Source organism: Alternaria postmessia (assembly GCF_024291825.1).
Source record: "Alternaria postmessia strain BMP 2775 chromosome Unknown scaffold_38, whole genome shotgun sequence".
In the NCBI taxonomy this organism is placed as follows: domain Eukaryota; kingdom Fungi; phylum Ascomycota; class Dothideomycetes; order Pleosporales; family Pleosporaceae; genus Alternaria; species Alternaria postmessia.
Window position 1 is genome coordinate 1 of NW_026260111.1, and position 14,927 is coordinate 14,927.

The following is a 14,927-nucleotide window of genomic DNA, read 5'->3' on the forward strand; positions in this document are numbered from 1 at the left end:
GTCAGTTTAAGAGCTCTAAACTGAACTGACTGATAAGACGAGAGCTCTAAACTGACACTGAACTGACTGCCAAGCAATCAGTCAGTCAGTCAGTCTCATCAGTTTGGATTGATTGTTAGCAACTCTGCCTTAGCATCAACAACGTCAATGGCAAGACAAAGCAGCAGCTCAACGTTCGTGGCGAAGGCAAGGCCAGCGGAACAGAGGTGATCTCATACGCCATCAAGGAGGCTGCGAACACTCAGTTTGTTCTCAAGGCTGTTGTTGCATAGGTAGTGCGGTCGAGTTTGTAGGCCGAGGCCAGTGCTACGGTTGAAGGCAATGTCAGACTCCTCAGTCGAGATGTAGCACGTAGAATCTGTCACTCCTTCATCAGATTGATCCGCTGTACACGTTAGACTACTTTGGAATGATTTTCAAAAGCTATGTATCCTAGCCGTGTATCGATTTTGACAAGAATGCCTTGCAACTAGATCAAATTGGTTCTTCTAATTTCCGCTTTGCAGGAGTGTCTCACCTTTGCCTAAACCCAGTCGAGTTAGTTGATTAATGGTGTAATCACTGTTAGCCGAGATCATTCGCAACCTAGCATTGTGCCTAGGTGCCATACTGACCTCTGAAGCTGAATACATTTAGTGCGCCTGATGTAATCACCTAGATTTTCTGAACACCCATCATGCATACATTGTAAAAGAATCTCATTCGATCATCAAAGAAGATATCGCTCCTTCTGATTGCGACATTCAAAAGCATGAAGCTACGCTGAACATCTTCTCGTAGATGCAAATTACAAAGTGTACCGGTAGAAAGGGCTCTTATCACCCATAAGCAACAACTCCTGCTCGGAATACCTCGCACGAATAGCGTCTTCACCGTGCTCCGCGATCAGCTCATCCCTCAGTCTATTCTCCTTCGCATACGCCCACCTCAACACAAAAGTCATGAGAATGGCGGTACAGCACATGGCCAAACTAGCCGAAAAGCCTGTCGTGTACTTTGGTGCTTCGCGCGAAAGATAGATATTGCTTCCCATGATACCACCCATGTTTCCCACGGAAATCAAGAGAGCCATACCAACAGCGCGCTTGGAAGATGGTGCGAGGGAGTTGCCGATCCAGGAGACAAGGCAGGTAAAGGGGCAGTATAGACCTCCAGCCACGGGGAAAAGGAAGCCATAGGTGATGCCAGGATAGGCGGGCTTAGGAATGGCCAGTTGAGCGATGAAGCCGCATACGGCAATGGAATAGCCTGCGATAATGTATGGGGAGCGCTTGCGTGTCAGATCGGAGGCCCACGCAAAGATGAGGGTAAGGATAGCGGCGAAAACGTAGATCGGGATGGTCATGAGTTGGGCATTGGCACTCGTGTAGCCGAGGCCTTGGATGACAGATGGTACGGTGGCCGTGAATCTGTATAGAAATATTAGACATGAATCGGTAGCACAAATCGTTGTCGTTGACTTACCCATAAACTCCAACGGTGTTTCCCCAGAAAATAACCGTAGCAGCCCAAATCTTCCAATCGGAAAGACCTGTGAGGATCTGCTCTTTGCTGATCTTATCGCTGTTGGTGGCCTGTCCCTGTCCAGACCCAGAATCGTTGGACAATCGGGAAACCAGCAGGTCGCGCTCTGGTTGGGTAAGGAACTTGGCGGTTTCGGGGCTATCCGGGAGAATCTTCCAGATGAAGAGCGCGAGCGCCACTGGGATCAATCCCTCGATTAGGAAGATCCACTGCCATCCTGCAAGTCCAGAGCGACCATCGAGTTTCTCAATACCGTAGGCGAGTAAACCACTGAAAGCTCCAGCGAGAGAGGCGGCTACATAGAAAACAGCCATGCGACGCTGAAGTTCGAAACGGCGATACCAGAGAGTAAGCAGAAACGTTGCTGCGGGGAAGAAGCCAGACTGCGAATGTGAGCATATGCTGTCAAGTCTAGATTTGAATATTTTCCACCTACCTCTGTCACACCCAAGAAGAAACGTCCGGCGAGTAGCCCACCGTAGCTGGACGTTAGACCCATAAGTGTCATCACGAGACCCCAGCAAAACATCAAGATTGCCATCCAATGACTTGGGCGCATCATCTTGAGCACGATGTTGCTAGGTACTTCGAGGAGCGTGTATGGAACGAAGAATAAAGTGACTGCAGTGTTGTACTGGCTACCGTGCATTTTCAGGTCGTCCGTCATACCAGCAATCTTCGCGTTACCGACTACAATATGTTAGTACTCCGACATCAATTTGTCCAAGAGCCTGCACTTACTGTTACTTCGATCGATGAACGCAACAAGGTAGAGAAGAGACAGCATTGGAACGAGTCTCATATCCACCTTCCTCAGCACACGTGCAGCCTCCTTCTCCTCAAGATCGATATTCTGCGCTTCGAGCTCACCACTGCCCGATGAAGTCGAGATCTTCTCCGCGACATTTTCGGTCTGCTGGTGCTCAGCGGAGAGCTTGTCGTGATCGAATGTTGTCGCCATGGTGTGATTGCAGGCGATATGGGAGAGAAAACTGGCAGGGCAATGCACGACTTCAACCCCGTGGGGAGCTTCTACCCTTTAATGCATCTCGGTAGAATGCAAAGCCCGAATCATAGCATCACGACGGCATACCTTCTTCGGCAACGTTACCCACCTAGCATGCATGCCTCGCCTCTCCAGGCTCCCCTCAACGCAATTGACCCTCTTGTGTGGAGGCGGATCAAACGTATGTTAGCTTCTGGGGTACCAAGCGGCGCCTTTGCGGGGTAGTTTTGGCGGGATCATCATGCACGGCGTCGGCACGTGCAGCGCGATCTGCATGTCGTTGTGACGTATGGTTCGACCATCTGTCAAGCGGCACAGGATTAACTGGAGATGTGCAGGGGCGCATTTGCCGATCTCATAAGCCGCGGTGTCGGTGTGGGCATTTGTTGAAGGGCCGGTGGTGGATTTGGCGAAGAGTTGCTAGGTGGTTGGTCGGGTGAGTCCCTTCGGCGATAGCCCGATGAAAAAGGAAGTCCTGTCGGTAGCAGCGCCGCCTACGCTACCCTGGAGTATGTAGCTAATGGACATATAATGTCCGGAGTCTATAACTTGTCGTTGTCTAATTTTAGTCCACACGACATACAAGACATATCCAGGTCTCTGCCAAATGTGTTGGTAGCTCACTACAGAATGTTACTCATAGTTGAGGGTAGTAGAACCCATATACGGAAAAAACGGTCTGCCTCGAGACGAGGTAACCACGCGCACAAGCAACCATAACCGCGATACTTGAACCGGTGGCATTTGAGCAATCCGATGCATGCCTGTATTTGACATGTTCAATCGCGCCCACGTTCGAGCCTGCGCAACTTGCGTTTCCAGACATGCCCAGTTACATAAGGTTGCACACATCAGCTTGAGTTTTTGCACCATCCTTGGTCGTTGTCTTTGCACATGTTTTTGCGACATCCTCCAGCACTTGCCTACACAGCTCCCCTGTCAGCGCACTACATTCAGCGTAATGATCGCACAGCATTCTCTGCGCAGTCTGTAATCCCTCATGTGGCATGACGCTCGCGCCCTTGCCCTTCTTGTCCGGGCCATGCTCCGCTAACGTCCATTGTCGCCTCAAATCCCTCTTAAGACCAAGGACCATTACAGGCAAGTTTTCATCGTAATTAAAGTGCTTGTTCACTACCGGCAGCCATGTCGAAGAAAGCGACTCGAGCGACGCGCGCGAGGATATGTCGTAACAAAGGATCACGAATTGCGGGTGCAGAAGCGTATAGTTCTGGGGTGAGGCTGTGTCGTAGAATTGCAGCCTGTACGGCCGGCCATAGAGTGTGATATCGAAGGCATACGGCTGGTCGATATCGCGCAGCTTGGGAAGCTCATAAGGTGGAAGGTCGTCGTTCTGAGGTTGCACGCCGAGTGACAGGCGACTTTGAATCATCAGCAAATGGGACAAGACGTCAATTCACACGCTTTCGTCGCCGCTGTCGCATGTCGCGCCGTACAGCGCGCGCCGGATGATAGTACTCACGACAAGAACGTCGACTTCCCTACTTCAGAGTCGCCCAGCAGCAGGACGGTAATCTCCGGAGGCAGTGAGTTATATTCCATCGCGAGTCGTAGATGCCCCGCAGACACAATCAGATATCAAGGTGGTTTCATCTTTGCTTCTACGAGAGTCATGAGAAGTGACGAACATCTGGGCGCGGAGATAGGCGTTAGCTGCACATGGTCTTGGCAACCAGAAAGCGTCGCTCCATCACTCGCTGCCTCTACACTCCTTCATACAAGCTCGCACATATGTCGCCCATTCTACGAGACGATCGCCAACATACTTGGAATTTGTTCACGCTAACGCGACAGTAGCTAACTGATCAAGAGCGTTCGCAGCTGCTGCTGCTTCGCGCCAGTTTAGCGTGCATACCTGAATTACAAGATTTGGCCACCCGTTACCGAAGCCGTGGCAACCACCCTGTTATACTATTGTTCAACTATGGATAAGAAGCTTTTGTGCCTCTCAAGTTTGACAGCCTCGCGATACTGCTTATCTATATGACCACTCACACGACTTCGCAGCCACGATTACCTGTGCCTTGCTAACCCGCGTTCAGCAGTCTTGGCAACGCCTTCGACACCATGAACCAGGAGTCTGGATTCTTTAGAGCATTTCTGCATCCTGCTTGCCTACCACCAACATGATGTTTTGCGTTAGGCACAAATCCGTGTGGCCATAGCAGAAGATAACGATTCGGACCTGCTTAGAATCGTAGAGTATGTACGCCAGCCAAGTACGCTTGCTGTCTTGGAGTCTTGGAAACGCCATCCCCGATTACCGAATCAGGAAGCTGGAAGCAATTCATCCGTCTAAGAGGCTGGCAATAGAAAGTACCAAGCAATCGACTTTGAATAAATAACAACAAGATGGCGACAGTCTGTGTCTGCACGATTTGCAACTTCTACTCGTCGCAGCATTCTTACCGCTGCCCGCCATGAAGGTCTCCACTCTCCTCGGTTTGCTTCCTGGCGCTGTTCTCGCGTCAGATGTCCTGAGCGTTGCGTTCTACGCAAAGGAGAAGAACCAGCTATACGACTTCATCTCGGCCAACAGCGAGATCGATTATGGCTGCCGTCCTGTTGTCACGGCTGCAGGTGGCGAACACAAGCTGCACGCTGTCATCTCAGAGGACCATTTGGACCACTTCAAGCGAAGTTTGGATCCAGAGCTCGTTCGCGTTGAGCTTTTGCACAACATGAACAAGCGACAGACTGCAACTGCACCTATCGGCAAGGGCGATCGTTTCAAGGGTGGAAAGGTCGCGCCTCGCGGTCTCGGTACCAGGAAGCCCAGCGAGTACGCCCAACTTCAGAATGCTGGTGTCTTCAACATTGACGAGGTCTACACCGCCATGAAGGGTCTAGAGAAGGAATACGGCATGTCGCTCTTCACGACGCCGGAAAAGACCTTCGAGGGGCGATCGATCATTGGTGGTGTTGCCAACAAGGCGGAGAAGATCAAGAAGGACAAGCAGTACATTTACTTCACTTCTGGTATGTCTTCGCTCAAAATCACATTTGAAGGATAGACTAACCTCCCGACTAGGAATTCACGCACGTGAGCGCGGTGGACCTGACAACCTGATCTACTTCGTCTCTGACCTGCTCTATGCGAACGAGCACCGCATCGGCCTGACCTACGGCAACAAGAAGTACACCAATAGCCAGGTCAAGAAGGCTCTTGGGGCGGGAATCGTGTTCATTCCTATGCTGAACCCTGATGGTGTGAACCACGACCAGGCAAACAGCAACCTCTGGCGAAAGAACCGCAACCCCGCCTCTTCTACGCCTGGTGTTCCTCTTAGTGTTGGTGTAGATCTCAACAGGAACTTCGACTTCCTCTGGAACTTTACTGAGAAGTTCGACCCCTCCGTTGCCCCTGCTTCAACGAACCCCACTTCGCAGGCTTTCTACGGCACTGCACCATTCTCCGAGCCAGAATCGAGAGACATGGCTTGGGTGTACGACCAGTACCCCAACATACACTGGTACATTGACGTTCACTCCGCTGCTGGAACTCTGCTCTACTCATGGGGCGACGACGTCGATCAATCCCATGATCCAAAGCAGAACTTGTTCAACCCAGCTTACGATGGAAAGCGCGGTATCGTCGAAGACGAGCTGTACAAGGAGTACATTGACCAAGAAGACTGGGACAACATTCGTATCGCTGCCAACCGTACCACTGATGCCATGATCTCCGTCGGTGGCCGCGAGTATGTTCCCCAACAAGCTGTTGGTCTCTACCCTACTTCTGGTGCTACAGACGACTGGTCATTCAGCCGCTGGCACAAGAACAAGAAGCTCACCAAGGTGTACGGTTACACCATGGAGTTTGGTTACCCAACCAACTTCTACCCCACAAGCGAGGAGTACATCCAAAATATCATTGATACCAATGCTGGTTTCATGGAGTTTATCCTCACTGCTGATGAGATTGGACTCAAGGCCTAGATCTGTAATGGTAGAACGTAGCTCACGCGGTAGCAGGTATGTGGAAGTGACGACATTATGAGAAACGAGAGACGATGTGTTGTAGCTGTAGCATTAAGAAGAGAGTATTACTCATTAGTCATTAATCTATTCGCTGGTAAAGCACGCCTTGAGGGGTATCATCGTACAGAATTATCATTGTTGAAAGATCCTAATCCGACACTTTCACAGCAAACGCATTTTGCGGAAGCTTCGTACAGACGCAATGCCTCTCAAACGTAGCCGCCGTCTAATAATTGCCTTTCTTTCGACTTCATTCTTTTGATGAAGGAGGCTGCGTCTGTCGCGTATTCGTACTTCGGCTGCCGAGCGCTGGGGGTTGTAGGGACGACGGTGAGCGATCTGATCTAGAACTTCTCTGCGGTGTAACGTTCTGGTTGGAAATTGGGTCGCGGTAAACGAAGATCGAGCGCCCACCAATGGTTTTTGGGCCGCTGGAGCCGTGCTCATGGAAAATCCCGGTGTCTCGATCTTCTTCTCCACGTCTTTCGTCGTCTTCCTCAGCATCGGTATAGTCGTCTTCCATCTCCATGGCCGCAACACCCTCCGTTATTGCTCTCTCCTCCTCCAACCTAGTCTCTTCATCCCTCTTCTTCATCCCTTCAATCATTATCTCCGTCCCCCACCTCCTCCACGTCAACCCCAACCTAAACGGCCTCCTTCCTGCCTCCTTCAGACTTTCATACCAATCTTTGTGCTCCGTATAAGCAAGCCTCCTATCCCACTTCTTCTCCGGCGTCGGCGCCCGCGGTAGACTTGCAACATGCTCAAACAACATGCGCTGTGTATGCGTATTGATTTCCAGCAACTCGAGGATACTCTCTTTAACATCTCTGTCGAAGCACAGCCACTCTATTGTTGGTGGATTAGAATCAAGCCGGAAGCCGAGTGCTGAGCCGCCTAGGACGAACACGGATGGGAGGTAGCCGACTTCTAGGCAACCTGGGGGTAGCTCGTCGCCTGATGGGTCGGGGATGGAGGCTAGTGGATCAGGGCCCAGAAGGTAGTTTACATAGCCGTGTTGCTGGCGGGTGAGTAACGAGCGAAAGTCTGAGACGGAGATGAAAGACGCAGCGTAGTGGTATATCACGACATCGTCTCCAAACTTGTGGTATTGGAGTTGCTTTAACTTTATACCTTTAGGTCCGTGGAGGCCTCTTGGTAACTTTAGAGCTTTGAGGGATTGCGACTGGGCCTTGGGCGGGTTGACTTTGGAAGTTTTGGCCCTGCGGGCTTTGGCATGGTGGCGTTCATCATCTTCAGATGAACGATCTCGCTTTTTCCTCTTCCCTGGTTTTGAGGTGGCTTTGGGCGGCATGACGTTTAGTAGCCGTTTCACACAAAATAGAGGTTAGTTGATGGTTGTACGGTGTGAAAACTTGCTATCCCGGAGAATTGGTTGGATATATGCATAGCGTGGAGAATTAGGTTAGCCTCATTGGGAAGGTTCAGGCAGTCTTCAGAGTCTCGTTCACCGTGATGGTGAAATATCTCAGTAGAGAACATGAAGGAAAGCTGTATGAAGAAGCTAGTCCTTACCGAGTTGCACTCTGGGTGTATGCCTACCTATCTTAGTTCGCGATCTCTCAAGAAAGTACCACTATAACTCTTTGAGGCGGCTTTTGGTACCTGGGGCTGGACTTAGCAAAAGCAAGCTCCATCAAAGAAGCTGGCAAGTTCTAGAAGGAGATGCGCCTTTTCGGTGCGCATACGCGTACTGCTAAATTTCATGTGATACTTTGAAGGCTGCACATCTACACGGCCAAGAGAGTGGTGTCAATTGGGAGGGATGAGAGGTGGAATAGTGAGAAATTCGTAGCTGTCGAACCAGCTTATCACGTGCATTCGCAAAACTTTATATAGCCCATCAACAAGCCCTCTAAGGGGTGCACCACGTGCGCGTCTATTTTGCCCCCTTGCTTGGATTACGGGGACTTTGCGTGAAGACCATTGTCATAAGTGAAAGCTATAATCAAGAATCTATGCGTAATTGCATGATGATGCTGTCTAGCGACGATTGATAACCACTAAGATAGTCTTCCAACAAAGAAAGGTGGCGCTATGTTCAGTTATATCACATTATTTTAAGGAAGTACGCGATGCCTATGGGATTAACAATCTAGGTTGTCTGCCCGAAGAGATTGTAGTCGTCGATATTCGAAGTCTCGGCAGATGTTCAGTTCACTTTATACCGCTTGAGAGTGAATATAGAGGTACAAGCTGCACGAGCAAGGCGCGTAGCCTAGCTTAAGCAGATATTTCCATCATTACTTCTTTGACCTTTCCGTCTCCACTGCCACATATCGGAAACAACCCTCGAAAGAATGTGGATTACAAGGCTCTTCGGGCTGGTTGCCCTCCTCGTTATTGTTACTGGCGAGATATGTCAAGAGTAGGCATTTGTTCCACAATCCCAGTACCTCTTGGGCTACATGATACGATGACTGACTCTGATCTGTAGCTGCTTGAATGATGCTCAAACCGCGAGCAACCTCACGATACTGGAGCATTTAGATAAAGTGTTGGTCGCTGGTAAACCACAGCCGCCACCACCAGCACCACGACCTCCGCCTCCACCACCACCAGCAAGAATTCTCCCAGCGGATGACGAAGTTTGGAAAAAATGCAGAGAAAAGGGATGTATGCTCTCATGGGCAATGCGCTACGAAGACAGCCAAGTAGGAACCTATTACGTTCCGCCCCGCCCTACAGCAGCGTCGCCGTACCAAAGTCTGAGTGACCTTGCGAAGTGGTTTTGGTTTCGATGGCCCCAGGCCAGCATAAGGGAGGAATATTTCGACTTCAACCGGGCTTGAGGCATCGGCCATGCACTCGAAGAACTTGGAGTTAATCCGTATGCAGATGAATACGAGGGAGGTGAGAACCGGGTCCACAGTATTGACCACAAACTACCGCCGGATAACCCCTACCACGATATTCCTGTCGCTGACCAGAAATACAAGGTCAACGACAAGACCTACAGGGCCACAGCTGCTAGCTTTTCCTTTTCACTTAATCCGAAAGACGGTGTCATCATTGGTCTGAACCGAGAGAGCCCCAAAGCAACGGGAAAACAACAGGAGCCACCAGTTTCAGATGACCAGATGCCGGAACTTACCCAGTTTTCTGACGTGGTGTGGCTGAGTTGGGATGATATGGTCAAAGAGAAGAATGGCGATCTTAAAAACATTCGATATCTCATCTCAGTTTTGGTCGTCAACAGGGAGACGGTCTCAGTTGTACTGAGAGCATCGGAAAACAGGGGATGGGGAGTAGACGATTGGCCAGGTCATATATTCGAGGATGGGTCGCCAGAGATGCATGCAATCATCGGTAAGTCTCGATCATTTCAGGAGGGGTTGTAAGACGACTACGAACCACGTTTTTCTGAGCAAGGTTGATTGTCATCAAACTTTGTGGAGGGTACTGGGTGGTTGGTACATGTCTACCAGCATCTGTTACTGTAGCTTGGCTACCTTGTGGCACAATAAGGTTGCTGTCAAGCTCCATGTGGTCCAGCGACACCCTTCTGGGTCATTCAAGACTGTCTTGTTCTTGATCTTCTATCATCGCGAAGATCCGCTGGCTGACTCATGACCAGGCACTCCAAACATGTGAGATACCCTTGTACGAACTGTATGCGAAACATGTACTGACTTCGTACGCCCACCTTTAGGCAAGGCTTCGCGTATATGCTAATTCAGCACAAAGCGCAGCTGGGCAATTTGTACGTCAGCAAAATACAGGTCTTCAGATGCGAAACAATGCACCGCAATCCATGCATTGTTGCACATGTATCGCAACCAGGCTCTGGTTTAGGAGGTGGTCCAGAATTGATCCCAAACGAGGGCGTTGCGGAGCAGGTATCAGTCAGAGGAGTAAGAAGTGACGAAAACCATAATCTGGTTCGTACACACAAAATACTCGCGAAGCTATAACGGTGCGGAAAGCCATAACTTCTTGAATAGCCGAGAAGATCTCATGAGAAGTATGGCCTTCCCTTGTCGGCGGAGAAGTTTGTTTCCCTAAGCTGTTCTCCATCTATGCTACAATTTAAAGGCATACATAGTATTTCACCTCAAAAGGCTAAGAAGAGAGCGGCATGATGCATCTTTGTGATAAGTTCGAACGTTCAAGGTTTTATCCAGTAGAGTGAAATCTTTCGTACTGTTGAGAAGCGACATAATTGAGACCTCTTTCACGGATTGTGTATATGGATTTCGCTTGTGGTATCATTTGTCATAACCGAGAGGGGAGAAGGTGAGAGACCCATCTACGATCTGGTACTTCTTACCTCAAAAACATAGTCGTTCTTTATCCAGTGAAAGTGAAAGTGGTATTGTACCGCTTGCCTTAAGCGACGCACAGCTAAGTCTCTCTCACTTCTCAACTGTTGGTTCTTCTCTGGAAATACTTCCAGCGAGTATCATTCGAAAATATGCAGATCATAGTGTTCCTTGGGCCGGCTGCCCTCGTCGTTACCGTCGCCGGCGAAATTTGTCAAAAGTAAGCATTCTCCACTACGCATTTCACCGCTATCGATATATCCCGTCACCACGATGTATGCTTGAGTACATGATAGAATAACTGACTGCGACTTCTAGATGCTCAAGTGAAGGCGCAGCCTCCGTCAATCTTGAGATACTGGGGGCGCCAGATGCAGATTCATTCGTTGTCGCATCGAAGCCAGATGAAGTTTTTGTCGCCGCTGCAAAGTGGCCCAGACCAGCGACAGATGAAGTCTGGGATAGTTGCAGACAAAAAGGGTGTTTAATTGAATGGTCAATGCACCACAATAATGACCAAGTTGGACTCTGTTTTCTACCCCCACAGATAAGTGCAGAATCTCCATTCCAGACCTGGGAAGATCTCACAACGTGGTATTGGCACGAACACCCAGAAGACAAGATGGGCAACGATGATGATAGCCAATTACGCGATGATTGGGGCCTTGACGGTGCATTAGACGGGCTTGGACTTTCCTCGTATACGTACCTGCGCAAGGGAGGCAAAAATCGAATCCTCGGTATGGCCCACGTCGACCCTTACGGCTCGTCTATGGCCGACCACCAGACATACCAAGTTAACGGCCAAACTTATCGGGCAACCGATGCTGATTATACGATGTCGTTCAACACAGAGGAGGGTGTTATCATTGGGTTAAGTCGCGAGGGCCCTGCGACGAGCGCTCTACGTCGAAATCCGTCGATTCCAGCAGCTCAAATGCCCATACTCCATCAATTCTCTGACGTGGGCTGGCTTACATGGCAAGAGATGACAAAGAGGGACGGCCATGATGCCAAAAATCTTCGATATCTGATCTCTGTCTCCATCGAAAATCAAAAAACACTATCAGTGTGCCGTAGGGTATTCATCAACAACAGGTGGAAGGGCGGACCTTGGCCAGGGCTTACATTGAAAGCCGGTACGGATGACTTTCATGCCATCTTAGGTACCCCGAACATGCAAGGGTAAGAAATACATTGGTACGAACTGCATGTGAGACATACACTGACTTTGCACGCGAACCTATAGGTACGGATACATGCTGATTCAGCACAAAGCGAAACTCGGTAACATTTACATCAGCAAAATCCAAGTCTTTGCGTGCACCGGAACCAGAATGGTCTGTATCGTCGCACACGTATCCCAACCACGATCCGCTCCAGCGTCGGTCCCGGACCAGGGCGTTGAGGAACAACCATCAGGTAGAGTAAGACGCGACGAAAACCACAGCTTGGTTCGTACTCATAAGATCTTCGCGAACTTATGAGGTGAGGATTCGGCGTGGAAAAGAAGGACAGAAGGTACCTGGACTTGTGGCTGTCGGTCGGGTGTGACTGCCCGGGTTAGATTTGGATGCTGGGTCGCGAATGCCTTGATGAGACATCAGGCATGCGCGCCCCTTACTGGCTGAATTTGGGTCCTTTGCTTTCCAAACTCAATACTTTCTCGATCGTCAGTCCCATTTAATTCCGTCTCTTTTTCGCTTTTGAAAATGCTTGATCCAGTCAGACAGCTCGATGCACGCCACATGTTGTAGGCAAAAGTAAATCCATGCTGCTAGCCAATGACACGACCTCTACGCGCATCACGACGAAGCGGATCCGGCAGCCGTGTGCCCGCATGTTGTTATGAGGGGATCCGAACGCAGGGCAGGATACTTACATATACTACAGCAGGCACCGCTGCGCGTCAGACCCAAACTTACATTGCTCAACCACAGAAACTCGCCGTCGATTGGAGATCAGCAGTCATGTTGTGCAGGCGTGCCTGCTTCGGTACGCCAGTACGTCAGACTCGGCCAAACGTCATATGCCACGGTTGCCCCGCGCCGTAGGATGAGGGCGCGCGCATGACAGCTAACGGAGGAACATCTGCCGCCGTCCCAGGCAATCAATTCGCGTCTACACGATGCGACCGTGGGGTATTAGCCGTTCCTCCGAGCGAGGTGCTGGTAACAGTTCCGGGCCATGTTCATCTCGCAGGCTCTGTGACAGCTTAAAGGCTTTTCCCTACCTCCTCGGCTTTCCTTACCCCGCTAGCGACTCAAACGACTAAGCCTGTCGTCCTATCAGCCGAGTATCTTCGCCGCATTGCGCAATCGGAACCGCGGCCGGTAGCGAACGAAACGACTTCTGGACGCCCTTGGATCTGCCTTTCCGAGGTTATACCACACCATCTATTAGCCATGAGGCCTGCGACTACAGCGCCCGCCGCTTTTCGCGCTGCAACCTCCGTTGCACGACTCCCTCGACGACAGACTTGCAGCTTTGCGACGCGCTGCTTAGCTTCCCAGACAGCTGCGAAATCGGCCCAGTTTTCGAGCCCGCGACGAACCACCGCAAACAGCGCCCCAACAGCAGCATCCAGTCTGTATACCCAAATCGGACAGTACAGGATGGCGTCCCAGGCAGGAATCAAGAAGATCAAGGTCAAGAATCCGGTGGTGGAGCTGGACGGTGATGAGATGACCAGGATCATCTGGCAGGTCATCAAAGACAAGTTCATCCACCCATACCTTGACATCGACCTCAAGTACTACGATCTTGGTCTGCCATACCGTGACGAGACCAACGACCAGGTCACGCTCGATGCTGCCGAGGCTATCAAGAAGTACTCTGTTGGTGTAAAATGCGCGACAATCACCCCAGATGAACAGCGCGTCGAGGAGTTCAAGCTCAAGAAGATGTGGCTGTCGCCAAACGGCACCATCCGAAACATTCTGTATGTCGCACATTGGGGCAATGGGAGAAGCATGGCTGACAGCATATTTTAGAGGAGGTACCGTTTTCCGCGCGCCCATTGTCATCCCCACCATCCCCCGTCTTGTCCCTGGCTGGAAGCAGCCCATCATCATCGGCCGTCACGCTTTCGGCGACCAATACCGCGCCAAGGACCGCGTTATCCCCGGCGAAGGCACACTTGAGATGGTCTTCACACCCAAGGGCGGCAAGCCTGAGGTCATCAAGGTCTACGACTTCCCTGCCGAGGGTGGTGTCGCGCAGACCCAGTACAACACTACCGAGTCCATTGCCGGTTTCGCACACGCCTCTTTCAAGATGGCCTTGGACAAGAAGCTACCTCTGTACATGAGCACCAAGAACACCATTCTCAAGGCATACGACGGAAAGTTCAAGGATGTCTTCCAAGAAATCTACGAAAGCCAGTACAAGAAGGACTTTGAGGCCGCCAACATCTGGTACGAGCACCGCTTGATTGACGACATGGTCGCCCAGATGATCAAGAGCGAGGGTGGCTACGTTATGGCCTTGAAGAGTGCGTACATGTCTCATAGCTCACGAAACTCCGCTGACATTTCTAGACTACGATGGAGACGTCCAGTCCGACATCGTCGCTCAAGGTTTCGGCTCCCTCGGCCTTATGACCTCCACTCTCATCACCCCTGACGGCAAGACATTCGAAGCCGAAGCCGCGCACGGCACCGTCACCCGCCACTTCCGCGAACACCAGAAGGGCAACGAGACCTCCACCAACCCCATCGCCTCCATCTTTGCCTGGACACAAGGTCTGGCCAAGCGCGGTGAGCTAGACAACACACCTGAGCTCGTCGTTTTCGCCGAGCAGCTTGAGAAGGCTTGCGTGGACACTGTGGATGTCGACAAGATCATGACTAAGGATCTGGCCCTTGCGTGCGGAAAGAAGGACCGGGGTTCTTGGGTCACTACCAACGAATACCTCGACGCGGTCGAGAGGAGATTGAAGTCGAGCTTGAAGGAGAAGTTATAGATGCGTAGAGGAATTGAATAGCTGCTACAAGGTTTGGATCAATATCCATTGGATAACAGCATGATCCCTAGCTACCATGCAGACGGAAATCTGCTTACTCTTGGGCAGAAATCGATCATCCTCCAAGTAAATTAGGCCTGTGCATCTC

General features: G+C 50.8%; 6 protein-coding genes across 6 annotated transcripts; 3 read left to right on the forward strand and 3 right to left on the reverse strand.

The window, feature by feature from the left end:
• Positions 1 to 787: 787 nt before the first annotated feature.
• J4E82_006434 (uncharacterized protein) lies at positions 788 to 2,485 on the reverse strand (the record flags this gene model as incomplete). The annotated part of the gene is made up of 4 exons (XM_051732691.1): positions 788 to 1,409; positions 1,465 to 1,907; positions 1,961 to 2,214; positions 2,266 to 2,485. The coding sequence occupies 4 exons, from the start codon at positions 2,483 to 2,485 to the stop codon at positions 788 to 790; spliced, it is 1,539 nt and encodes a 512-aa protein (XP_051587460.1).
• An 877-nt stretch (positions 2,486 to 3,362) lies between these two features.
• On the reverse strand, positions 3,363 to 4,093 carry J4E82_006435 (uncharacterized protein; the record flags this gene model as incomplete). Its single annotated transcript, XM_051732692.1, has 2 exons — positions 3,363 to 3,912; positions 4,014 to 4,093. 2 exons carry the CDS (start codon positions 4,091 to 4,093, stop codon positions 3,363 to 3,365), a joined length of 630 nt encoding a protein of 209 aa, XP_051587461.1.
• Positions 4,094 to 4,971: 878 nt separating this feature from the next.
• Positions 4,972 to 6,490, forward strand: J4E82_006436 (uncharacterized protein; the record flags this gene model as incomplete). Its single annotated transcript, XM_051732693.1, has 2 exons — positions 4,972 to 5,530; positions 5,583 to 6,490. The coding sequence occupies 2 exons, from the start codon at positions 4,972 to 4,974 to the stop codon at positions 6,488 to 6,490; spliced, it is 1,467 nt and encodes a 488-aa protein (XP_051587462.1).
• A 292-nt stretch (positions 6,491 to 6,782) lies between these two features.
• Positions 6,783 to 7,847, reverse strand: J4E82_006437 (uncharacterized protein; the record flags this gene model as incomplete). The annotated part of the gene is made up of 1 exon (XM_051732694.1): positions 6,783 to 7,847. The coding sequence occupies one exon, from the start codon at positions 7,845 to 7,847 to the stop codon at positions 6,783 to 6,785; it is 1,065 nt and encodes a 354-aa protein (XP_051587463.1).
• A 1,508-nt stretch (positions 7,848 to 9,355) lies between these two features.
• J4E82_006438 (uncharacterized protein) lies at positions 9,356 to 9,894 on the forward strand (the record flags this gene model as incomplete). Its single annotated transcript, XM_051732695.1, has 2 exons — positions 9,356 to 9,406; positions 9,484 to 9,894. 2 exons carry the CDS (start codon positions 9,356 to 9,358, stop codon positions 9,892 to 9,894), a joined length of 462 nt encoding a protein of 153 aa, XP_051587464.1.
• Positions 9,895 to 12,943: 3,049 nt separating this feature from the next.
• On the forward strand, positions 12,944 to 14,779 carry J4E82_006439 (uncharacterized protein; the record flags this gene model as incomplete). Its single annotated transcript, XM_051732696.1, has 4 exons — positions 12,944 to 12,951; positions 13,037 to 13,756; positions 13,809 to 14,308; positions 14,355 to 14,779. The coding sequence occupies 4 exons, from the start codon at positions 12,944 to 12,946 to the stop codon at positions 14,777 to 14,779; spliced, it is 1,653 nt and encodes a 550-aa protein (XP_051587465.1).
• Positions 14,780 to 14,927: the final 148 nt, after the last annotated feature.